Source organism: Salmo salar, chromosome ssa22 (assembly GCF_905237065.1).
Source record: "Salmo salar chromosome ssa22, Ssal_v3.1, whole genome shotgun sequence".
Classification (NCBI taxonomy): Eukaryota; Metazoa; Chordata; class Actinopteri; order Salmoniformes; family Salmonidae; genus Salmo; species Salmo salar.
In genome coordinates this window covers 26,898,386-26,924,152 of record NC_059463.1, presented here as the reverse complement: position 1 = coordinate 26,924,152, position 25,767 = coordinate 26,898,386, and the positions used below count along the sequence as shown (strand labels likewise).

At 44.2% G+C, this 25,767-nt stretch overlaps 1 protein-coding gene and 2 long non-coding RNA genes across 3 annotated transcripts in view; 1 reads left to right on the top strand and 2 right to left on the bottom strand.

The window, feature by feature from the left end:
* LOC106583115 (uncharacterized) overlaps positions 1-6,163 on the bottom strand; it is a 10,124-nt gene extending 3,961 nt beyond the window's left edge. Inside the window, exons 1-2 of the long non-coding RNA XR_001323440.2 lie at positions 5,829-6,163; positions 2,114-2,216 (exon numbers count right to left, since the gene is read on the bottom strand). This is a non-coding gene — a long non-coding RNA (uncharacterized lncRNA). The remainder of the gene's footprint in view (positions 1-2,113; positions 2,217-5,828) is intronic.
* On the top strand, positions 5,235-25,767 carry LOC106583114 (kelch domain-containing protein 8A). Its single transcript, XM_045705695.1, has 9 exons — positions 5,235-5,492; positions 16,586-17,007; positions 17,233-17,309; positions 17,362-17,423; positions 17,595-17,759; positions 17,866-18,084; positions 20,674-20,775; positions 23,833-23,981; positions 24,063-25,767. Exons 2-9 carry the CDS (start codon positions 16,843-16,845, stop codon positions 24,111-24,113), a joined length of 990 nt encoding a protein of 329 aa, XP_045561651.1. The 5' UTR covers positions 5,235-5,492; positions 16,586-16,842; the 3' UTR covers positions 24,114-25,767.
* LOC106583116 (uncharacterized) lies at positions 8,639-10,167 on the bottom strand. Its single transcript, XR_006761399.1, has 3 exons — positions 9,157-10,167; positions 8,961-9,026; positions 8,639-8,684 (listed from the first exon to the last, which is right to left on the bottom strand). It is a non-coding gene; the product is annotated as an uncharacterized lncRNA (long non-coding RNA).

Sequence of the window (25,767 nt, the reverse complement as noted above, 5' to 3'; positions counted from 1 at the left end):
AGCCTAACATCCGGCTGAGGCAAGACGCTTGTCGATCCCACAGCAGAGAGGGAGCCCGCTGATCCGGTGGAGAGTGACATGGGATGGGAAGCCGCCGAGCCAACCGAGGCAAGGAAACCTCTCAAGCCAGCCAGGGCGTGGAAGCCCGACGGGCTGGCTTAGGCACCCCCCGGTTACATCGGCGGTGGAATCCACCCCGATGTCAGCAACAAAACAAAAAACAAACAAAAAACTCCTGGACCGGCTGGGTGAACAAGAACTGACAATCCAGCTGAGGCCCGACGTGGGTTGGGCGCCATCCGAGCCAACCGGGGCAAGCAGATGCACAGATGCACTCGAGCCAGCTAGGGCGTGGAAGCCCGACGAGGTGGCTAGGCACCCCTGGTTCCATCGGTGGCGACCCAGAGCCGATGCCACTATACCAACCGGAACGCCAGTTCTCCCTGATGCTTCCTGTGTTGGCTGATGCATTCTGTCACATGGAATGACGCTGGAGAGACGAAGCAGGTACGGGGAGTAAAACATTTAATATGGAACGGACATGGAACGAGACAGTAACAGTGTCAGCAAACAGGTAACACAGACAAAAAACAATTAATGCATCAGCAGGGAACAGAGCAGGGAACTGACAAATATAGGGGAGGAAATAAACAGATGAGTGAGTGAGTCCAGGTGAGTCCAATATCGTTGATGTGCGTGACGAGGGAAGGCAGGTGTGTGTAATTGATGACAGGAGTGCGTGATGCAAGGCAGCCTGGCGTTTGAGCGGGAGCAGACGTGACACTATGACTGCCTTGGAAGTAAGGGATGTAACAGTAAGTAGCCCTATTTTGAGATGTGAGATATCACAATCTATTTCAATAAAGACAGGAATGGAGGTCTTTATTCCAGTGAGATTGCTAAAGCGAACACCAGCATGTTTAGTTTTGCTCAACCTAGATCGTGGCACAGACACGGTCTCAATGGGGATAGCTGAGCTGACTACACTGACTGTGTAGTGGCAGACTCCACTACCAATTAGGATCTGGGTAAAAAATCTGGCTAAAAATATTTGAATCAGTTATAGAACCCATTGCCCTTTATGGTTGTGAGGTCTGGGGTCCGCTCACCATCCAAGAATTCACAAAATGGGACAAACACCATATTGAGACTCTGCATGCAGAATTCTGCAAAAATTTCCTCTGTGTACAACATAAAACCTGACCACTGTGACTGACCAAAAATTAAGGAAATCTCTGACTTTGTACAGACTCAGTGAGCGTAGCCTTGCTATTGAGAAAGGCCGCCGTAGGTAGACCTGGCTCTCAAGAAAAGACAGGCTATGTGCACACTGCCCACAAAATGAGGTGGAAACTGAGATGCACTTCCTAACCTCCTGACAAATCTATGACCATATTATAGACACATATTTCCATCAGATTACACAGACCCAAAACAATTTGAAAACAAATCCAATTTTGATAAACTCCCATATCTATTGGGTGAAATACTAGGGTGCAATCACAGCAGCAAGATTTGTGACCTGTTGCTACAAGAAAAGGCAACCAGTGAAGAACAAACACCATTGTAAATACAACCAGTATTTCGTTACAACACTGTATATAGACATATTATAAACTGGGTGGTTTGAGCCCTGAATGCTGATTGGCTGACAGACATGGTATATCAGACCGTATACCACAGGTACAACAAAACATTTATTTTAACTGCTCTAATTACATTGGTAACCAGTTTCTGATAGCAATAAGGCACCTCAGGGGTTTGTGGTATATGACCAATATACCACAGCTAAGGCCTGTATCCAGGCACTCTGCATTGCATCGTGCGGAAGAACAGCCCTTAGCCGTTGTATATTGGCCATATACCACACCTCCTCAGCCCTTATTGCTTAAATATGACATTTGAAATGTTTTTATTATTTCTTTACTGTTGTGAGTGTAATGTTTACTGTACATTTCTATATTGTTTATTTAACTTTTGTTTATTATCTATTTCACTTGCTTTGGCAATGTAAACATATGTTTCCCATGCCAATAAAGCCCCTTAAATTGAAAAATTGAGAGAGAAAGAGAGAAAGATGAGGCCGGAATGAAGATAGAGAGAAGAATAGTACCATTTGCCGGTTAGGTTCCATGTGGCCCTCCAGACAGCTGAGCAGACAGAATGAGTCCTCTGGTTTAACTGAGGATCTAGACACACTGTTCCATCATACAGAACTAGAGGAAGAGAAAGAGAGAGAGAGAGAGAGAGAGAGAGTTGTTGGTCCCACCATTTATTTATATAGAAATATATAGATATATATTTTTATTTTATATATGCATACTTTGACAATGTAAGTAATAATGAACTTGTCAATAAAGTCAATTGAATTGAAATTGAATTAAATTGAGAGTGAGACTCAGCATGTTGTAATTACTTGGTTCACTCCAGACCTGACTGCCCTTGACCAGCACAAAAACATCCTGTGGCGTACTGCATTAGCATCGAATAGCCCCCGCGATATGAAACTTTTTCAGGGAAGTTAGGAACCAATATACATAGGCAGTTAGGAAAGCAAAGGATAGCTTTTTCAAACAGAAAGTTGCATCCTGTAGCACAAACTCCAAAAAGTTCTGGGACACTGTAAAGTCCAAGAGGAATAAGAGCACCTCCTCCCAGCTGCCCAATGCAATGAGGCTAGGAAACACTGTCACCACCAAAAAATCAACAATAATTGAGAATTTCAAAAAACATTTCTCTACGGCTGGCCATGCTTTCCACCTGGCTACCCCTACCCCGATCAACAGCTCGGCACCCCCCACAGCAACTTGCCCAAGCCTCCCCAATTTCTCCATCACCCAAATCCAGATAGCTGGTGTTCTGAAAGAGCTGCAAAATCTGGACCCATACAAATCAGCTGGGCTAGACAATCTGGACCCTCTCCTTCTAAAATTATCCACCGCAATTGTTGCAACCCCTATTACTAGCCTGTTCAACCTCTCTTTCGTATCGTCTGATATCCCCAAAGATAGGAAAGCTGCCATGGTCATCCCCCTCTTCAAATCGGGAGACACTCTAGACCCAAACTGTTAGAGGCCTAAATCCATCCTGCCCTGCCTTTCCAAGGTTTTCGAAAGCCAAGTTAACAATCAGATCACCGACCATTTCGAATCCCACCGTATCTTCTCCACTATGCAATCTGGTTTCCGAGCTGGTCATGGGTGCACCTCAGCCACGCTCAAGGTCCTAAACGATATCATAACCGCCATCGAAAAAAGACAATACTGCGCAGCCGTATTCATCGACCTGGCCAAGGCTTTCGACTCTGTCAATCACTTCATTCTTATCGGCAGACTCAACTGCCTTGGTTTCTCAAATGACTGCCTCGCCTGGTTCACCAACTACTTCTCAGACAGAGTTCAGTGTGTCAAATCGGAGGGCCTGTTGTCCGGACCTCTGGCAGTCTCTATTGGGGTGCCACAGAGTTCAATTCTCGGGCCAACTCTTTTCTCTGTATACATCAATGATGTCGCTCTTGCTGCTGGTGATTCTCTGACCCACCTCTACGCAGACGACACCATTCTGTATACTTCCGGCCCTTCTTTGGACACTGTGTTAACAAACCTCCAGACGAGTTTCAATGCCATACAACTCTCCTTCCGTGGCCTCCAACTGCTCTTAAATGCAAGTAAAACTAAATGCATGCTCTTCAACCGATCGCTGCCCGCACCTGCCCGCCCGTCTAGCATCACTACTCTGGACGGTTCTGACTTAGAATATGTGGACAACTACAAATACCTAGGTGTCTGGTTAGACTGTAAACTCTCCTTCCAGACTCACATTAAGCATCTCCAAAATTAAATCTAGAATCAGCTTCCTATTTGGCAAAAAAGCATCCTTCATTCATGCTGCCAAACATACCCTTGTAAAACTGACTATCCTACCGATCCTTGACTTCGGCGATGTCATTTACAAAATAGCCTCCAACACTCTACTCAGCAAATTGGATGCAGCCTATCACAGTGCCATCCATTTCATCACCAAAGCCCCATATACTACCCACCACTGCGACCTGTATGCTCTCGTTGGCTGGCCCTCACTTCATATTCGTTGCCAAACCCACTGGCTCCACGTCATCTATAAGTCTTTGCTAGGTAAAGCCCCGCCTTATCTCAGCTCACTGGTCACCATAGCAGCACCCATCCGCAGCATGCGCTCCAGCAGGTATATTTCACTGGTCACCCCCAAAGCCAACTCCTCCTTTGGCCGCCTTTCCTTCCAGTTCTCTGCTACCAATGACTGGAACGAATTGCAAAAATCACTGAAGCTGGAGACTCATATCTCCCTCATTAACTTTAAGCATCAGCTGTCAGAGCAGCTTACAGATCATTGCACCTGTACATAGCCCATCTGTAAATAGACCACACAACTACCTCATTCCCATATTGTTATTATTATTTTTTGATCCTTTGCACCCCAGTATCTCTACTTGCACATTCATCTTCTGCACATCTATCACTCCAGTGTTTAATTGCTAAATTGTAATTATTTTGCCACTATGGCCTATTTATTGCCTTACCTCCCTAATCTTACTTCATTTGCACACACTGTATATAGCATTTTGTATTGTGTTATTGACTGTACATTTGTTTATTCCATGTGTAACTGTGTTGTATGTGTCGAACTGCTTTGCTTTATCTTGGCCAGGTCGCAGTTGTAAATGAGAACTTGTTCTCAACTGGCCTAACTGGTTAAATAAAAAATAAAAAATAAAATAATTTAAAAAATGAAGTATAGATGAACAAAAGTGAAGTTATGAGAAAAGCTTTGAGCTTCATGATGTAGGCTGCTGTGGTGTATGGTATTCCAGGCCATACAATGTGCCTACAGAGGACATTATGATAGATCTAAACGACTTAATTCAATGGCACTGATACACAGACATTGACAGAAAAAGTTGTGTTAAATGATAAACGCAAACAAAAGGAATATTAGATATAACATTTTATTGACATAATTCTGCAGAGCTATGTACTCACTATAACATTTCATGCAGTGATTTGGGTTGAGTCTACTGAAGGCAATAAATGTGAGTGATTTACTTTTTATGCAAAACTACTTAAAATTAAAATGCATAAATGTGTGTCAAAGTGCGATGTGGGTTATCGGTACAGCACAGTCTCTTTCCGATTTCCACAGTTAATGTATGAATGACAATTAGTAGGCTACGGTGAAGGCAGAAATGTATATTTCAGGTGTGACCCACACAATGACGATGGATGGAAGTGGCTGGGTTTGTTTAAAAATGTTTTTAAGTGTGCGGTACCACAAGAGACTGCCTGTTTCACAGCGAGGATAGAAGGGGGAGGGTGTGTCTATTAGGCTACTTGAGTGGCTTATTGCACTGAAACCTCTCTCCATCTCTCAGCCTGGCCAGGGGAAACGCCGACGGATAGAAGGCATGGGAGCACCTGGACCGCGTGAAGATCGTAATGTAACTGAGAAGGATTAATGTAAATATTGTCGTTTTTAATGTGACCGACAGATCGTTGTGTGCGCCGCGTCCGCTTTGGGATCAACTTCTCTGGGGAGTGTGGCTGCACCTCACGGTGTTATGAAAAATCAGTCGCCGGAAGCTCTGCAGCCTCTTATTGTATGTGGGGTCTTCCTATTCCTGATAATAGCCTTACTTCTACATACAAAACGTTGTTTCAGTACACCAGTAATTTATTTTTGGTTGGCTGTGTCATTCAGACGAAATGCGGCGTAAATAAAGCAACGTTGAATGGATATTGTAGGCTACAGAAACAACTAAGTTATTAGCATCCTTAACGTTGATTTTCACATACCTCAGTGTATATTGCGCTGACTGGATACATTGTCATTTGATTTGATCATACAAAGCCTCACATATTGATCTTGTTCATAAATCTTCTGTTTGAACTTATGCCGCGTTCAGATCATGTCGGAAACTCTGGACGTCCGAGTTAAAATGAACGTAAGTTATTTACGTAGAGCTTCCGATTGGTTGATTCTGGTTACTCCCAAGTGGGAAACTCGGGATCCGAGATCTTCTGCCTAGGTTATCAAGTCGGACATTTCCGTCTTTCCGACATGATATGCATGCGGCATCAACAGACACTTCCGCTTATGCTCAATTGCCCTGGGGATGAGATCAGTTTGAACTATGTGAGTATTGAAAGACTTTCAGGTCATCATGATGCACCTTAATACAAAACAGATAAAAGTGTGCAATACATTCCGTAGATTATAAGCCTATTATTCATGGTGGTACACCTATTATCTATTTTTATGTTCTAACTTGTTATTTTTACAAGTGGTAAGATGATGATGATGAGGATTGTGATGATGATGATGATGATGATGGTGTTGTTGTGGTGGTTGTTGTTGTTGGTCATGATGATGATGACTGTGCTTGTGGTAGTGATGAGGAGATTGATGCTGAAGATAATGAATAATGACTCATGCATTATTCTGTCTGAATTGTCATCTGTTTGTTATGCTGTCTGAATGTCTCACCCCCAGCCCAATCGCACGCTATACAGCTAGGAGCAAGGCTGAGAGATCTGGGACACTCTCTGAGCTGAATATAGACTGAAATCCCCTTTCCCTTTCCTGAAATCTCCTTTCCTCCTTCTCTCCTCTTCCTGTCCTCTCAGCGCTTATTGATTAATTTCAATCACAAACACCCTGTAGATCAGTGAGCTTGTGCATTGAGCTACTCTGTGGGATTTATTTTAGGCCAGCTCTGGCCTGTCAGTCTGCTACCTCTCACTGCTGGGGAGCCTTGGCAGTCCCCTACCCCCTCGCCCCTCTCCTGCTCCCTGCCTCCCTCTCTCCTACCTCTCCTGCACCCCCCATCTCACTGGCCCAGGCAGCACAGCAGAGAGTGACACAAGGGAGTCCAGTTCTGCTGACAGAGAAATTAAATAGGGAGACCTGGTCCTGTAGGCTCTCATTTCTTTCTCTTACACACACACACACACACACACACACACACACACACACACACACACACACACACACACACACACACACACACACACACTCACACTCACACTCACACTCACACTCACACACAGACACACACACACTAGTAATTAAGTATAAAACCCTAGGGATTGTGTCCCAGGCTCCCCAACCATCAATAACTCTACTTGTTCTTTATTGCTCTCTCAATAATCTCTCTCTTTCTCTACCTCAGCAAAACTCTCTCCTTTATCCCACTCCTCCTCAATACCCTCCTCATCTCTCTTTCCTTCTTTTTGCTCTCTCTGTCTGCACTCATGCCTTCTCCAGGCTGCCACGTTGGATAAAGTCATTCTAATGGGGCTCTTTCACAGCAGCCAGTGTACTGAGTGTCCGTGTGTCTCCAAGTGTGTATGCATGTTTGTTCCCAGGGGGTATTGTGCAATATGTCTCAATTGAGTATACCGTCCAATGGCTTACATAACAGAATGCCTAAAATATGTGTCCTCAGTTTTATGCCTTGATACCTCAATAAATAATGAAACATGTTCAATTTGGTTTAAATAATGCAAAAACAAAGTGTTGGAGAAGAAAGTAAAAGCACAATATGTAAAAAAGCTAACGTTTAAGTTCCTTCCTCAGAACATGAGAACATATGAGTCTTCAATATTCCCAGTTAAGAAGTTTTAGGTTGTAGTTATTATAGGAATTATAGAACTATTTCTCTCTATACCATTTGTATTTCATATACCTTTGACTATTGGATGTTCTTATAGGCACTATAGTATTGCCAGCCTAATCCCGGGAGTTGATAGGCTTGAAGTCATAAACAGCACTGTGCTTCAAGCATTGCTAAGAGCTGCTGGCAAACGCAGGAAAGTGCTGTTCGAATGAATGCTTATGAGCCTGATGCTGCCTACCGTCAGACTGCTTTATCAAATATCAAATCATAGACTTAATTATAATATAATAAACACACAGAAATACGTGCCTTAGGTCATTAATATGGTAAAATCCAGAAACTATCATTTCGAAAACAAAACGTTTATTCTTTCAGTGAAATATGGAACCGTTCCGTATTTTATTGAACGGGTGGCATCCCTAAGTCTAAATATTGCTTTTACATTGGACAACCTTCAATGTTATGTCATAATTTATTGAAAAATTCTGGAAAATGAATTATGGTCTTTGTTAGAAATAAATGGTCTTCACACAGTTCACAACGAGCCAAGCGGCCCAAACTGCTGCATATACCCTGACTCTGCTTGCACTGAACGCAAGAGAAGTGACACAATTTCCCTAGTTAATATTGCCTGCTAACATGAATTTCTTTTAACTAAATATACAGGTTTAAAAAAAAATATATTTGTGTATTGATTTTAAGAAAGGCATTGATGTTTATGGTTAGGTACATTGGTGCAACGATTGTTCTTTTTTCGAGAATGCGCTTTTGTTTACCATCACCCGTTTGGAGAGGTTGTAGTAGGCTGTGATTCCATGATAAATTAACAGGCACTGCATTGATTATATGCAACGCAGGACAAGCTAGTTAACATAGTAATATCATCAACCATGTGTAGTTAACTAGTGATTATGTTTAGATTGATTGTTTTTTTATAAGATAAGTTTAATGCTAGCTAGCAACTTACCTTGGCTCCTTGCAGCCACCAGGTTCTTTTGATGCTGCACTCGCGTAACAGGTGGTCAGCAGTCTCCTGCAATGTAATCGGCCATAAATCTGTTAATTGGCCGATAGGGAGACATTCTATCTAAGTTTTTGATGTTTTCATTTCTAACTGCCACACCGCCTTGTATCCGCTTGTGCTGCCTGTATGTACGCTGCTGGGTTACTATGGAAACCATTGGTCTGCTTTTACAGCAGCTGTTTACTCACATGCAGACAGCATACAAACACACACACACACACACAAGCGATGCCAGGAGGGTGAGACAGACATTAGCCTTTTAACAGAGCGAGATTAGATACTTACTTGGCCAACTATTCCTCCAGCTCTGCCAACAATCTACCACAACTCTCTTCTCCCTGGTCCTGTGTTCTGAAACCCATGTTCATTTATTTAGATAGAGCTATGTGGGGCTGCTAATTGCTGATAAGAAAGTAAGACGTATGAGAGAGAGAAAGAGCAGTAGCAGTGTAGCGGAGAGAGCTGACATTCAAGACATTACCTCAGCCTCCTCTCAGCGTTGCTATTGTGTATTAACCATCAGTATCGGTGTATCAGTCATCAGATATTGGTCATCGGGTCAAACCCCCTGAGAGAGAGAGAGGTTAGATTTAATGAGGGATGTGCCCACAACCTCACAATCAGCCTTGGTCCTTTAGTCCAGCACCACTAACGCGCCTGACTCAACTACTCAACTGCCGGGCCTTGACTATCTCTATTGCTGTGTGGTAGTATTGGGCTGTAACAAAAGCCTGCACACCCTGTAGATCTCCAGGACCAGGGTTGGTAATCGCTAAGCTCGGAGTAGAGCAGCTCCAAGAGATGCATTTGTCTGTTACAAATAGGAAGATGTAGCTGAGAGTCAACATCTGTCACTGTTAGTTAATGTGCTACTGTGTGTGATGATGTCGGTACATTCATACTGTACAACATGTTGTGAAGGAAAGGGAACTGCGTCCCATCAACAGCGGAGCCATTTAAAGTAAATCAAACATCATTGTTGTTGTTATTGTAATGTTCATAGACAACAACAACAGCGAGGCACAAGGCAGGCACCATTTATTTTGTCTGAAAGCAGGAGAGCATTGCTGATGCTAATGAATGCAATCAGAACAGAGTATGAAATCCTTCGAAACAACTTTTTTAATGATGAGAAGTGACGATGAGATTTTCTGTAGGGAGAATGTTCTTCTTGTTCTTGGTCTTCAAAGTGTAGTAAGCAGTAACGTTAGCCTTCAGGGTGGTATGACGCTGTGAGAGACTGCCTCCCTGAAATGTACTGTACTTAAGCTGTGTAAACAAAGAATAATAGCATGAGCAGTATACTGCAGTATAGCAAGCCCTCAAGCTAGTAAATCACTATGGTAAAACTGCTGTGAGGAGTAATGTATGAAAAGGTACTACATTACCAGTTTTAACAACGTAGGTTTGATTCTATCCTCCTCTGGTCTGTGTCTGGGAGTTGGTCTAATGGGGCCAGTACTGTTATTGAAATGTGTTAGGCATGAGTCATCCACCTTATTGTGAACAGTCTTGTATGAGTGGAATAAAGCTGTGTTGGACTGTATTTACACTGAATGACCAGCAGTTTTATAACGTTAGCAATGAGTGGCTCTCCTGGGTGTCAGTTTACTTAAGCCCACCCCAGCGTAAACACTGCTATTAGAGCAGGATTAAGACCTGCTACAAAAAACCCTGACTACTACACACACACACACACACACACACACACACACACACACACACACACACACACACACACACACACACACACACACACACCCCTTGCCCTGACTCCACTGCTCACACTTCAGTGGTTCTGAGGTGTGGGGAGTAAAGCACTATTTGAATACTGCAGGCTAATTAAATGTTAGTTGTTAAACAATCCCTTGCTTGGCAGTTTTCACCCGAGAGAGCGAGAGAGAGAGAGAGAGAGAGAGAGAGAGAGAGCAGATGGAGTGGGAGAGAGAGGAGAGACAATAGGGAGACCATTGGGAGTACGCCATCACCACGATCAAACCAAGCTCCTTGTATCTTAAACATGGACTAATAGCTTTGCTGAGGATTACATTGTAACTATATAGGCAGCCGACTCGTGCCTATATAGGGATCGAAGGAGACTAACTAACTAATTAAAAGTATGAAAAGAGACTCATGCTGATTGTGAATGACTTCCTTGGGTGCTGGTGGGACTACTGTTGATCTCAAGCTGTTCAAGCAGTTAATTTAAAAAAAGACGTGGCGAAGCAAATCGGTTACTGATTGCAATTAATATGCTCTGCAAGGCACGCCAGGAGAAAGCAATTCTGTCTCACTAACAAGACTCTGCCTGCCGGGTTCAGAGTGGAGAACAACACCACAGCTTTTATTTGCTGTTATGCTTTCCTTCTTTAATCCATTATTAAAACCAAACCAAGTAATATACTGGCTGGCTGGCCATCTGTACCCTGGCCTTGCAACTCCAAAACGTGTCACTGTTTCTATGGTAACCCACTCCTTGCTCTCAAAAGTTACACAGTGGAGAAATTTTTTTTTTCTTCTAAAAGAAGCGTCTATCTTTCTTTATTCTCTTTGTGCATGCATCCTTCCTTTTATTTGTCTGCAGAGAGAGAGAGAGAGAGAGAGAGAGAGAGAATGCATTACCAGGGTGGAGGAAATCTTCTAAGCGTTTATAGTTTTATTGGTTAGGTGTAGGTCAAGTCCCGTACACCGCTTTAACCTTATCATACCTCAAATGACCCATAAAGGGACCACTCTGAACATTTCTGTAGAAGAGTCCACCATGCAAGCTGGTCCTGGGGCTCTGTTCACAAACACAAACAGACCCCAAAGAGCCCCAGGAAAGCAACACAATTAGACCCAACCAAATCATGAGAAAACAAAAAGATAATTACTTGACAAATTGGAAAGAATTTACAAAAAAACATCGCAAACTAGAATGCTCTTGGCCCTAAACAGAGAGTACACAGTGGCAGAATACATTACCATTGTGACTGACCCAAAATTAAGGACATCTTTGACTATGTACAGACTCAGTGAGCATAGCCTTGCTATTGAGAATGGCCACCGAAGGCAGACCTGACTCTCAAGGGAAGACAGGCTATGTGCACACTGTCCACAAAATGAGGTTGAAACTGAGCTGCACTTCCTAACTTCAAACCCAATTTTAATAAACTCCCATATCTATTGGGTGAAATACCACAGTGTATAGGGAACGGGGATACCTAGTCAGTTGTACCACTGAATGCCTTCACCTGAAATGTGTCTTCTGCATTTAACCCAACACCTCTGAATCAGAGAGGTGCAGGGGAGTGCCTTAATCGACATCCACGTCTTCGGCACACGGGGAACAGGGGGTTAACTGCCTTGCTCAGGAGCTGAACAACATATTTTTGCCTTGTCTGCTCAGGGATTCGATCCAGTAACCTTTCGGTTAAAAGGCTACCTGCCACCCCTATACAACCTATATTTATTTATTTATTGAGTGAGTGAGTGAGTGAGTGAGTGAGTGAGTGAGTGAGTGAGTGAGTGAGTGAGTGAGTGAGTGAGTGAGTGAGTGAGTGAGTGAGTGAGTGAGTGAGTGAGTGAGTGAGTGAGTGAGTGAGTGAGTGAGTGAGTGAGAGAGAGAATCTGATGCTAGTTCTAGGTCCCAAAAAACAAATCTTCTGTTGGATCTGACAATTAATCTTGATGGTTGTACAGTCGTCTCAAATAAAACTGTGAAGGACCTCAGCAGTACTTTGGTCTGATCTCTCTTTTGACAAACATATCAAGAATATTTCAAGGACAGCGTTTTCCCATTTCCGTAACATTGCAGAAAAGCTAATCCATGCTTTTGTCACTTCTAGATTAGACTACTGCAATGCTCTACATTCTGACTACCCGGATAAAGCACTAAATAAACTTCAGTTAGTGCTAAACACGGCTGCTAGAATCTTGACTAGAACCAAAAAATGTGATCATATTTCTCCAGTGCTAGCTTCCTGTTAAGGCAAAGGCTGATTTCAAGGTTTTACTGCTAACCAACAAAGCATGACATGGTTTTGCTCCCACCTATCTCTCTCCGATTTGGTCCTGCTGTACATACCTCCCGACCCCTCCTGTCTCAGCCTCCAGTATCTATGCTGAAATAGTTTGTGTCGGGGGGCTAGGGTCAGTCTGTAATATCTGGTGTAATTCTCCTGTCTTATCTATGACCATGCCTCAGGACTACCTGGCCTGATGACTCCTTGCTGTCCCCAGTCTACCTGGTCGTGCTGCTCCTGCTGTTTCAACTGTTCTGCCTGCGGCTATGGAACCTTGACATGTTCACTGGACGTGCTACCTTGTCCCGGACCTGCTGTTTTAGACTCTGTCGCTCTACTGCACCTGCTGTCTCAAACTCTGAATGCTTGGCTATGAAAAGCCAACTGACATTTACTCCTGAGGTGCTGACCTGTTGCACCCTCTACAACCACTGTGATTATTATTATTTGACCCTGCTGATCATCTATGAACGTTTGAACATCTTGGCCATGTTCTGTTATAATCTCCAACTGGCACAGCCAGAAGAGGACTGGTCACCCCTCAGAGTCTGGTTCCTCTCTAGGTTTCTTCCTAGGTTCTGGTCTTTCTAGGAAGTTTTTCCTAGCCACCGTGCTTCTACATCTGCATTGCTTGCTGTTTGGGGTTTTAGGCTGGGTTTCTGTATAGCACTTTGTGACATCAGCTGATGTAAAAGGGGCTTTCTAAATACATTTCATTGATTGAGAGATTGACTAACTAAACTTCCATTGTTGAATGTGCCAAACTCACACTAGTTCCCTCGCAGGAAAAAAAATACATACTGAAATAAGCCAATTATATTTGAGTGATGTGGACCCAAGCACTTCGTCTACTAAAGGCTTTTTGTCAATGAAGCCTAATGATATCCATATTTTATGTTACCCACCTACACTCTCAGTGTGATGTGTGGGGGTGTTAATAGGTTGTCACTGCTCAGTAGAAATAGGTATTTTGTAAGTGATCCTGTCGCTACCAGGATTTTAGCTGTGGACTCTTACGTCATTTATATTTGACTTTGTAGTCATTTACTGAAGCAGATGCTCTTATTTAAGATACTCTTTGAAAAGCTAGGGTTTCAGATGTTTTCAGATGGGCAGGGACTCTGCTGTCCTAACTTTAGGTGTAGAAGGGCCAAGAGACCAGAGTTGGCAGAACGTGGTGCTAGAGTTGCAGTTGTCCAGATCGGAGATGTCATGTGACTGGATTAGGACCTGTGGCCCTTCCTCTGTGAGGTATGGTCATACCCTACGAATGTTGTAGAGCATGAACATGCAGGACCAAGTCACTGCTTTGATGTTTGCAGAGAACATGTTGTCCAGGGTCATGCCAAGGCTTTTTTAACTCTGGGAGGGGGACACCGTGGAGTTGTCAACCATGATGGAGAGGTCTTTGAGCAGGCAGGCCTTCCCCAGGAGGAAGAGCAGCTTCTTCTTGTCTGTTGAGCTTGAAGTGGTAGGCCGACATCCAAGCTGAGATATCTGCCAGGCACACAGAGATGCGTGTCGCCACCTGGGTGTCACAAGGGGGAAGGAGAAAAGTAGTTGAGGATCATCCGCATAGCAATGATAGGAGATATCATGTGAGAATATGACAGAGCTGAGTGTCTTACATTTACGTCATTTAGAAGACACTCTTATCCAGAACGACTTACAGTAGTGAATGCATACATTTCATACATATTTTGTATTAATTTTTTCTGTGCTGGCCCCCCGTGGGAATCGAACCCACAACCCTGGCGTTGCAAACACCATGCTCTACCAACTGAGCTACAGGGAAGGCTGGTCTTGGTGTATAGAGAGGAGGAGAGGGCCTAGAACCAAGCCCTGGGGGACACCAGTCATGAGAGTACATGGTGCAGATACAGATCCTCTCCACTACACCTAATAGGAGCGGCCTGCCAGGTAGAATGCAATCCAAGAGTGTGCAGAACCTGAGACACCCAGCCCTGAGAGGGTGGAGAGGAGGATCTGATGGTTCACAGTGTCGAAGGCAACGGACAGATTTAGGAGGATGAGAACAGAGGGGAGAGAGTCCGCTTTGGCAGTATGAAGAGCCTCCGTGACACAGAGAAGAGCAGTCTCGGTTGAGTGACCCATCTTGAAGCCTGACTGGTTAGGGTCAAGAACTTCGTTCTGAGAGCGATAGCGAGAGAGATGCTCAAAGACAGCATGCTCAAGTGTTTTGAAAAGAAAGAAGGAATACCGGTCTGTAGTTTGAGTCAGAGTGTTGGTTTCTTAAAAAGGGGAACGACTGCCAGTGGTCAAGGATAAGTTGATGAGGAAAGTGAGGAATGGGAGAAGGTCTCCAGGGAAGGGAAGAGGTCAAGTGGGCAGGTTCTCGGGTGGACGGACCTCACTAGTCGCAAGATTTCATCTGGAGAGAGAGGGGAGAAAGAGGTCAAGGCGCAGGGTAGTTCTGTGTGAAAGTGAACAGTGGATTCAATAGGCTGAGTGAATAAGGAGCAGATGTCGTTAAACTTCTTTTCAAAGAGGTTGACAAAGTTGTCCGCAGAGAGGGAGAAGGGAAAGGGAGGGGCTGAGGATTAAGGAGGGAGGAGAAGGTGGAAAAGAGTTTTCTCGGGTTAGAGACAGAAGGTTATAATTTAGAGTAATACAAAGTGCATACAGAGCAACAGAAGGTAGAGAGGTGGGAGTGGAAGGATGATAGGTCCTCTGGAAATGTAGTTTTCCTCCATTTTCGCTCAGCTGCCCGCAGCCCTGTTCTGTAAGCAGTGAGTCACTCAGCCAATGTTTCAGGAGGGGAGGGCCAAGCCGGGTAGGAGGAAAGGGGACAGTAAGCCGGGTAAGAGGAAAGGGGACAGTGCGAGTCATAGGATGCGGGAAGCGATGAGAGTAGGGTTGAAGAGGCAGAATCAGGAGAGAGGAGGGAGAAGGGTTTAGCAGAAGGGAGAGATGATAGGAGAAAAGAGGAGAAAGTAGTGGGGGAGAGAGAGAGTGAAGATTGCGACATGGTGCATGACCATCTGGGTAGGGGCTGAGTGACTAGGGTTGGAGGAAAGGGAGACAGAAAAGGAAAGTAGTGATCAGAGACGTGGAGGGGGTTGCAGTGAGATTAGTAGGCGAACAGCATCTTGTAAAGATGAGGTCAAGCATATTGCCAGCCTTGTAAGTGGGAGGGGACTGGCAAAGGGTGAGGTCAAAAGAGGCAAGAAGGGGAAACAGAGTTGGAAAGAAATTACTTGAAGGCAGATGTCAAGAGGTTGGTCTCCAAGGGACGAGTGACAGTGACAGCATGGAATTCAAATGAGGGTATGGTCAGGTGAGTGAGGGCGAAAATAAAAATCCCCACTTAGGAGAAACGAGTAGTTCCGTGCCACCGTTGTGACGACCAGATGATCTCGGACTATGAAAGAACACTGAGCTGATCCAACATGCGGCTGCTGCTGCTGTCACACTGTCTGTGTGGGTAGAAGAAATAGGTTACAGGCAAGAACTAGACACGGAGAGAGAGGAGGAAGAGGGAGGGGGATGTGGGGAAGGGAAGGCTGGTTGCCTGGTTACTGATGGATGTTTTCCTCTGCTTGTAAAGCCCAATTCATCCTGATTTTGTACACAGCTAAAGAGGGCCATGACACATACACATAAACATACACACACACACACACACACACACACACACACACACACACACACACACACACACACACACACACACACACACACACACACACACACAGCCAAAGGCCAGAACAGAACATCCAATCTATTCAATAGTAAATAGCTGTAGGTTGCTTTGATTAGAAGCATCTGCTAAATGACCATATTATTCTGAGTCAGTGGGAACTTAGACAAGTACTCTTCTATTGGATTATATTACATTGTCTTTCCTGTTCCATACTAATCATCCTTCCCTCCCATTTCCTCCAGGACCTAGTACGAGCCAGTGGTCAACTCCAGGGGAAGAGCCTCCGGTTGGGCTTTGCTGACCTTGCTCCATCCGCTATCTCTGGTCTTCCACCTAGTTCTCTGGATCTCCTGACAACACCACTCTCTCGACTCTTCCCGTTGACACGGCACTATACCCAGGGGTGCTAACCCTGTCCACCTCCATCTCTGGTTCCCTGGACCCACCTCTCTCTCACCTCTCCCCCAGCAACCCTTCCCGTCCCTGGGCCGAGATATAGATGTCTGTGCCCTCGGCCTTGGAGTTCCACTGGCAGAGCCTGGCTCGGCTGCCAAGCGGTCGTGTCTACCACTCCCTGGCGGAGGTGGGGGGGCAGATGTACATGCTGGGGGGCTGTGATGCTGCAGGGAGGCCCTCCCCAGCCCTGGAACTCTACTCTCCAGAGGTAGGTTGGAGCATACACACAAGCACGCACACACACACACACACACACACACACACACACACACACACACACACACACACACACACACACACACACACACACACACAAACACACAACCCACACACACACAAACAGACACAGGATTAAACACAGAACGCATCGGTTCAAACATTTACACAGGACTAATCAACCATGTAATTAATTACACTTTTTTGTTGTTTTCAGGGGGACCAATGGCTAAGCTTGCCCCCCATGCCCACCCCTCGGGCGGGTGCGGCCGTGGCGGTGCTGGGAAAGGTGGTGTGTGGGTGGGGGTGGCCGCGCCGTGTGAAAGGTGTGTGGAGGTGTAGTAAGGTGTGTAGGTGGGGGGGTGGCTGTCAGAGAAGATGAGGTGGGGGTGGCTGTCGCTGTGAAAGGTGTGTAGGTGGGAGGTGGCTGTCGCTGTGAAAGGTGTGTAGGTGGGGGGTGGCTGTCGCTGTGAAAGGTGTGTAGGTGGGGGGGTGACACAAGGACATATATACTTGCATTCTGTACATGGCCAGATCCATGTTAATGGATCAGTTTCTCTCTCTCACCCTTATCTGTAGATGGGCGTGCGTTGGCAGTGGGTGGAATGGGTTCAGACCTGCTCCCTCGTAGTATACTACAGCAGTATGACCTGAGGAAGAATGTGTGGGCACTACTGCCCCCTATGCCCACACCACGATATGATGCTACAGCACACCTACTGGGCAACAAGATCTACGTGGCAGGTAAGGAAAGGGTGTGCGTGTTTGGGTGTCTGTTCATGCTTGTGTGCGTGTTTGCCAGTTTGCCCGTGTAATGTGTATTCTAAGTGTGTGTGTGTGTTCTCTTTAGGTGGGCGTCAGTGTAAGCGCACGTTGAAGGTCTTTGAGGTATTTGATTCAGAGACACGCTCCTGGAGTACACTACCCAACATGCCGTGTAAACGTTCGTACGGTGGCGTGTTCTGGGACAGTTCGGGGAGGCTGTGTCTGCTGGGGGGGCTAAGGAAGGGAGGGGGCCACCAGAGCTCCAAGTTCACCAAGAATGTCAACATCTTTGATACTAACCAGGGTAAGAACCACAAAAAAAACACATACACAAAACACATACATATGCATTTAAGTGCACTGATTTCCTCTCCAGGTACACAATAAAGTTATATTTCTCTCCAAATAAAAGCTAGCTGCACATACACACACCTCATACTCCTGGAAAAACGACTTATCTTCCGTCTCACAGAAAATTTATATCAAATGGTCAAATTGAAAAGAGACCAGGAAGAGAAAAGTAAGAGCCATACCCAGGTAAAAAATCGATAAGTAATTTCAAACAATAGGCTGTTTTGTCACGCATTTGAATTTTTCTATTTTTACCAGTCGAAGCCAAATGAAAGAAGCAGTGGGAGTCTGAATACTAATCTAACACCACGGTGAGAATGTCTGTCTGGCCAGCTGGCAGGCTGGCTGGGTTTTACTCCAGAGATATCAGACAGGCATTTACTCTACCTTCTTCCCTACCTTCCTCCTCACACACACTCATCACTCACACACACACAGTAAACAATAAGGCCCATTCACTCCCCCTCCCAATCTAATCTAAGTGGAGATGAATTGGGAGATGAGCTACAGTGAGGAGGGAGGGAGGTGTTTAAATTACAGGATTCAGAAACAGATTGCGTTATTATCTGCCTTCCTCCACAGATGGTCATGCTGTCTGCAACTATCACACTGGGATATTATACTCTGTAGCTCACTCATTGTTAGATTTACCCAGAGCCATTTATTTAGATATCTGAATATATGGCTCTGGATTGACCTAGAATTTAATGTCTTGAGAGAATGTTTTGAGAATTTTGACAGAAAATGTGTGTGCAAAATAGCAGCAACAAGGCAGTCTTGTGGGAGAAAACAGCTTGTTAATGAGATGTCGAAGGAAAATGGCAAGAATCGTGCAAGCTAACAGGCATGCAAATAACGGCGCAGAATAGTGGTGTGCAGAACGGCATCTCAGAACGCACAACTCGCCAGTCCTTGTCACGGATGGGCTATTGCAGACCATACCAGGTTCCACTCCTATTGAGGAGTGGAAAAACATCGCCTGGTCCATTGAATCCCGGTTGCTGTTGTGTCATGCTGATGGCAGAGTCAGGATTTGTCGTAAACAGCAGGAGTCCATGGCCCCATCCTGCCTTGTGTCAACGGTACAGGCTGGTGGTGGTGGTGTAATGGTGTATGGGATGTTTTCCTGGCACACATTAAGTACCTTGATACCAATTGAGCAACGTTTTCTTGCCCCAAAGAATTCGGGCTGTTCTGGAGGCAAAGGGGGGTGCGACCCGATACTAGATGGGTGTACCTAATAATAAACTGGCCACTGAGTGTAGATTACATTGATAAAAGTAGAATATTAAAAGGACTCCAATATACAAAGACAGACATTGACATAACTCATAACAATGTAGAGCACCGAATTTTCTAGTATCCAGAACTGTGTTCTCCATGTCTGTTTGACTGTAGCTCATCATGATCTGTTCAAAGGAAAACCACTGACTACCAAAGCTTCTACAAAACTGTAGAAAATACATCACACCAATGCACACTCTCTGTATACAAGATACACTCACACACAGCCCAGAACATACATTAACTACACAACTGCAATATCTCCAGTCCCTTCTAGTTCAACTATCTGTAGTAGAGCAACTAAACTCTCTGAACCTTTCTTCCCGCTAGTGTGTTAGTGTGTGCCCCTCCCTCTGAATCTGAAGGAAAAAGGGAACTTAGTGCTGAATATGATATGTTTAAAAAAGTTATTTGGAGGAAGCCCCTGAGAGTGCCAGCCAGCCAATACTTCAACAACAAAGGCCCTGGCAGTGAGTCGCAGAGCAGTGTGCCCGTCGCCAGCTGTGCTCTGCCTTATTCCCTTTCAAGCTCAAATATGGGCTGGATTGGCAACAGTTCATTAACAAAGTGCTTTTATCTGCTCTGGTTATGTTTTCGTCTCTATGTCTCTCTGTCTCCCTCTCTCTCTCCCTCTGTATTTCTCTTCCTCTCTCTCTGTGGAGCTGATTGTGAAGTCAGAGACACTAAACTCACGCAGGCTTGGGTTTCTTACAGACAACATAAAAGCTTTAAAAGAGTCTTTGAAAAACAAAAAATCTCCCTAGATGCTGTTTCTCTGAAATAGTTTCACTGTCTTTAGCAGCACAAATGTTTGCCTAAGTAGAAGTGTAAATAATATGCCAATTTACTGTAATAGTCATCCCCTGCCAACATATAACTTGTTTTTCTCCTTTGAAGCAAGTGAAGTGTTCAGATTGGATGGTTTTACAGGAAATGTACCATATTTTCTTATTTCCAATATCTGGGGCCATGACCTGGTAGCTTGATGTGTATGTGTGTGGACATTTGTATTCAAGGTGCGCACAGTATTTCTTATTGAGTTGTGGTGCCACCAGCATTCAGGCACACACCAAATTGTAACTGCAGAATTCAAAAATAAATGGAGAAAAAAAAAGTGTCACCTTGCTGGAGTTTTATGCAGTGGTCAAAGTTGATTGTACGCACACTTCCCTGCCTCCCCCACCCTTATTAAAATGAGGTTTATACTTGCACACACACACACACACTCTAACATCATCCTCTCCTGTCTACCCTCCAGGGTTGTGGTTGAAGTCAGAGGACACGGTGGCCATGAAGACTAAGAGGGCTGACTTTGCCTCATCTTTCCTCAGGGGCAGGATGGTCGTAGCAGGAGGACTCGGTGAGGGAGTGTAAATGGGAGTGTGAATAGGCTCATATATGTGTGTTTTTGGTCATGACAATGTGTGATGACCATATAGTGCATTCAGAGAGTATTCAGACCCCTTGACTTTTTCCACATTTTGTTACGCTAAAGCCTTATTGTAAAATGAATGAAATAAAACAATTCAAATCCTCATCAATCTACACACAATACCCCATGATAACAAAGTCAAACAGGTTTTTAGAAACTTTTTCTATTTTATAAAAACGAAATAACAGAAATACCTTATTTACATAAGTATTCAAACCCTTTGCTATGAGACTCGAAAATTAGGTGCATCCTGTTTCTATTGATCATCCTTGAGTTGTTTCTACAACTTGATTGGAGTCCACCTGTGGTAAATTGATTGGACATGATTTGGAAAGGCACACACCGGTCTACATAAAGTCCCACAGTTGACAGTGCATGTCAGAGCAAAAACCAAGCCATGAGGTCGAAGGAATTGTCCATAGAGCTCCGAGACAGGATTGTGTCGAGGCACAGATCTGGGGAAGGGTACCAAAAAAGGTCAGGGAGGTGAGCAAGAACCTGATGGTCACTCTGACAGAGCTCCAGAGTTCCTCTGTGGAGATGGGAGAACCTTCCAGAAGGACAACCATCTCTGCAGCACTCCACCAATCAGGCCTTTATGGTAGAGTGGCCAGACGGAAGCCACTCCTCAGTAAAAGAGACATGACAGCCCGCTTGACAGGACTCTCAGAACATGAGAAACAAGATTATCTGGTCTGATGAAACCAAGATTGAACTCTTTGGTCTGAATGCCAAACGTCACGCCTGGAGGAAACCTGACACCATCTCCACGGTGAAGCATTGTGGTGGCAGCATCGTGCTGTGGGGATGTTTTTCAGCGACAGGGACTGGGAGACTAGTCAGGACCGAGGGAAAGATGAACGGAGCAAAGTACAGAGAGATCCTTGATGAAAACCTGCTCCAGAGCGCTCAGGACCTCAGACTGGGGCGAAGGTTCACTTTCCAACTGGACAACGACCCTGAGCACACATCCAAGACAACGCAGGAGTGGCTTTGGGACAAGTCGCTGAATGTCCTTGAGTGGCCAAGCTAGAGCCAGGACTTGAACCCGATCAAACATCTCTGGAGAGACTTGAAAATACCTTTGCAGCGACGCTCCCCATCCAACCTGACAGAGCTTGAGAGGATCTGCAGAGAAGAATGGGAGAAACTCCCCAAATACAGTTGTGCCAAGCTTGTAGAGTCATACCCAAGAAGACTCTAGGCCGTAATCGCTGCCAAAGGTGCTTCAACAAAGTACTGAATAAAGGGTCTGAATACTTACAGTACCAATTCAAAAGTTTGGACACACCGACTTATTCAGGGGTTTTTATTTATTTTTACTATTTTCTACATTGTAGAATAATAGTGAAGACATCAAAGCTATGAAATAACACCTGTAATCATGTAGTAACCAAAAAAGTGTTAAACAAAGATTACTCAAAGTAGCCACCCTCTGCCTTGATGACAGCTTTGCACACTCTTGGCATTCTCTCAACCAGCTTCATGAGGAATGCTTTTCCAACAGTCTTGAAGGAGTTCCCACATATGCTGAGCACTTGTTGGCTATTTTTCCTTCACTCTGCGGTCAACTCATCCCAAACCATCTCAATTGGGTTGAAGTCGGGTGATTGTGGAGGCCAGGTCATATGATGCAGCACTCCATCACTCTCCTTCTTGGTCAAATAGCCCTTACACAGCCTGGAGGTGTGTTTAGGGTCATTGTCGTGTTGAACAAATGATAGTCCCACTAAGCGCAAACCAGATGGAATGGCGTATCGCAGCAGAATGCTGTGGTAGCTTTGCTGGTTAAGTTTGCCTTGAATTCTAAATAAATCACTGACGGTGTCACCAGCAAAGCACCCCCACAGCATCACACCTCCTCCTCAATGCTTCACGGTGGGAACCACACATGCGGAGATCATCCGTTCACCAACTCTGCGTCTCACAAAGACACGGCGGTTGGAACCAAAAATCTCCAATTTGGACTCATCAGACCAAAGGACGGATTTCTACCGGTCTAATGTCCATTGCTCGTATTTCTTGGCAGAAGCAAGTCTCTTCTTATTATTGGTGTCCTTTAGTAGTGGTTACTTTGCAGCAATTAGACCATGAAGGCCTGATTCACACGGTCTCCTCTGAAAAGTTGCTGTTGAGATTTGTTACTTGAACTTGGTGAAGTATTTATTTGGGCTGCAGTTTGAGGTGCAGTTAAATCTAACAAACGTATCCTCTGCAGCAGAGGTAACTCTGGGTCTTCCTTTCCTGTGGCGGTCCTCATGAGAGCCAGTTTCATCATAACGCTTGATGGTTTTTGTGACTGCACTTGAAGAAACTTTCAAAGTTCTTGAAATTTTCCAAATTGACTGACCTTCATGTCTTAAAGTAATGATGGACTGTCGTTTCTCTTTGCTTATTTGCGCTGTTATTGTCATAAATGGACTTGGTCTTTTACCAAATATCTTCTGTATACCACCCCTACCTTGTCACAACACAACTGATTGGCTCAAATGCATTAAGGAAAGAAATTCCACAAATTAACTTTTAACAAGGTACACCTGTTAATTGAATTGCATTCCAGGTGACTACCTCATGAAGATGGTTGAGAGAATGCCAAGAGTGTGCAAAGCTGTCATCAAGGCAAAGGGTGGCTACTTTGAAGAAACTCAAATATAAAGTATATTTTGATTTGTTTAACACTTTTTTGGTTACTACATGATTCCATATGTGTTATTTCATAGTTTTGATGTCTTCACTATTATTCTACAATGTAGAAAATAGTCAAAAAAAGGTAATACATTTGCAAACATTTCTAAAAACCTTTTTTTTGCTTTGTCATTATGGGGTATTTTGTGTAGATTGGAGAAAAAAACTATTTAATCCATTTTAGAATTAGGCTGTAATGTAGCAAATGTGGGAAATGTCAAGGGGTCTGAATAATGTACTTTCGAATGCACTGTATATTGACTGTATGAACACCGTGTGATGACCGTGCATGGTCCCCAGGTCACCAGCCTTCAGTTCTGGACACGGTGGAAGCCTTCCACCCTCAGAAGAGGAAGTGGGAGAGACTGGCTCCCATGGCAATGGCGCGATGCTCTGCCTCGTCCATCGTCATCAGGGACCGCTTGCTGGTGGTGGGAGGAGTCAACCAGGTGCTAGAATATTGCTGTGCATGTTGTCACACACACACACACTCGTCATTTACTATCTGTCTCTGTCTAACTGTCTTTAAGGTCCCTAGTTCAGCCCATGAGATCCTGTATGTGAAAGAGGAGTGTCTGTAGGCTAGAGGACACGACCCTTACAGGATGATTGACAGCAGGATGACGACAAGAAGATTCTGAATTCTAGAACATTCTATTCAAGATCAGTGGTTCCAGTGCTTTCATAATGGCTGCTGGTCTGGGACAAGTGCAATATGTTTCCTAAGATCTACAGAGGAATAGAAAGGATGGGGAAATAATGCCACAAACACAGAACAGTGCCCTCTGCTGGGTTGTCTATACACACTCAACTCCAACACACAGTGAGAGAACTTATATCACACAGGCTACACACACAGAGAATAGATCCCAATTATCACCATACTGACTCACATCGTACAAAATATTCTACACCAGGGATGGCCAACTTTGATGGTCGTGGGGCCCACTAAAAATCTGAACTCATCATGAGGGGCCGTAGTTACTCGCGGGTCTGCGTACCCACATGTGCACAACCACATTTCGAAATTGCGCCTTGTGTATTCTAAAAAAAGGCCGCCAGTTGCACATCCCTGTTCTACACACACGAGGAGCTGGCTTTCTCTGTGAATAAGTTATTCAGAAGAGTTTCAGTAATGAAAAGATTCCTCTTCACTGTGTGTGATCTCCCTATAGAGATTCTCAAGCTAGTCAATATTTTTTTACTTTTGCATCTATTGTTGTAGACTTACTGCTTGCCTTGCCTTAAAAGTTTTTTTAACTGGACATATAGATGTGATCTTAACAGGGAGTAAAGACTAAAGCAAGGTAATACATTTTGTATTGTTACTTAGATAAATGCTGTATATTTGTTGTGTATGAAATGTGTGCAGTTTGTCAACAGTTTGATATTCGTTACTGTAGATGCAAGTGACATGTTAGTGTACACCCATCTCTAACACCTAAATTAGTCAACTCCTGACATACAGTACAGTACAGTATGCAGTGGCTTGGACTAGCATGAAGACATGCACTTAACTGGAGTGTGCATATAGCATGCATGCAGACATAGCATGCAGATATCTGGAGCAAGTCAAAAATAATGTATATGAATTAACTGCACTGTACTGAAACAGAGTGTTCACTCATCAGGAGTTGACTATACCCACTGATGGAGGCTGCTGAGGGGAGGACTGGAATGGCTGGAATGGACTGAATGTATTGGTATCAAACACAACCATGATACCATTCCATTTACTCCATTCCAGCCATTATTATGAGCCATCCTCCCCTCAGCAGCCTCCACTGATACCCACATATTTGAATGGGTTGCCTATGGATTGCTATGGCAATAGGAATTATATAGGTGTGATATCATACTTTTATATATTTGTCAATGAGAAGATTAATCATGTAATGTCTGGTTTAGAGTATATATCAAATGGTGTATGTTCTTTAATCCTATTTAAGATCTGTTGGGGAGACTGCTCTTTTTAACATCCCCATTTAAAAAAAAAAAAGTTATACCCATGATACCTGCAATACTGGTTTTCGGTTCATCTGTTTTGGTTTGTTATTAGTGCACTGTGTATTGACAATTGATTAATGTGAAAATGTATTAATGAATAGCTTCATTCTCAGGATGTTATTAAAAAGCACAAATTACTGGATGAATACTTCTACAGTAAGTGTGGGTTCAATGGGGTATTCTTCTAACTTGATTAGAAAATAAAACAAAAGAAGCTTAACAAAATAA

Excerpts from the sequence above, each read along its gene's own strand:
- LOC106583114 (XM_045705695.1), top strand. The coding sequence starts at position 16,843 with ATGTCTGTGCCCTCGGCCTTGGAGTTCCACTGGCAGAGCCTGGCTCGG. Across the intron at positions 17,760-17,865 it reads CAACAAGATCTACGTGGCAG|GTGGGCGTCAGTGTAAGCGC; the intron begins GTAAGGAAAGGG and ends TGTTCTCTTTAG. Across the intron at positions 23,982-24,062 it reads TGGTGGGAGGAGTCAACCAG|GTCCCTAGTTCAGCCCATGA; the intron begins GTGCTAGAATAT and ends ACTGTCTTTAAG.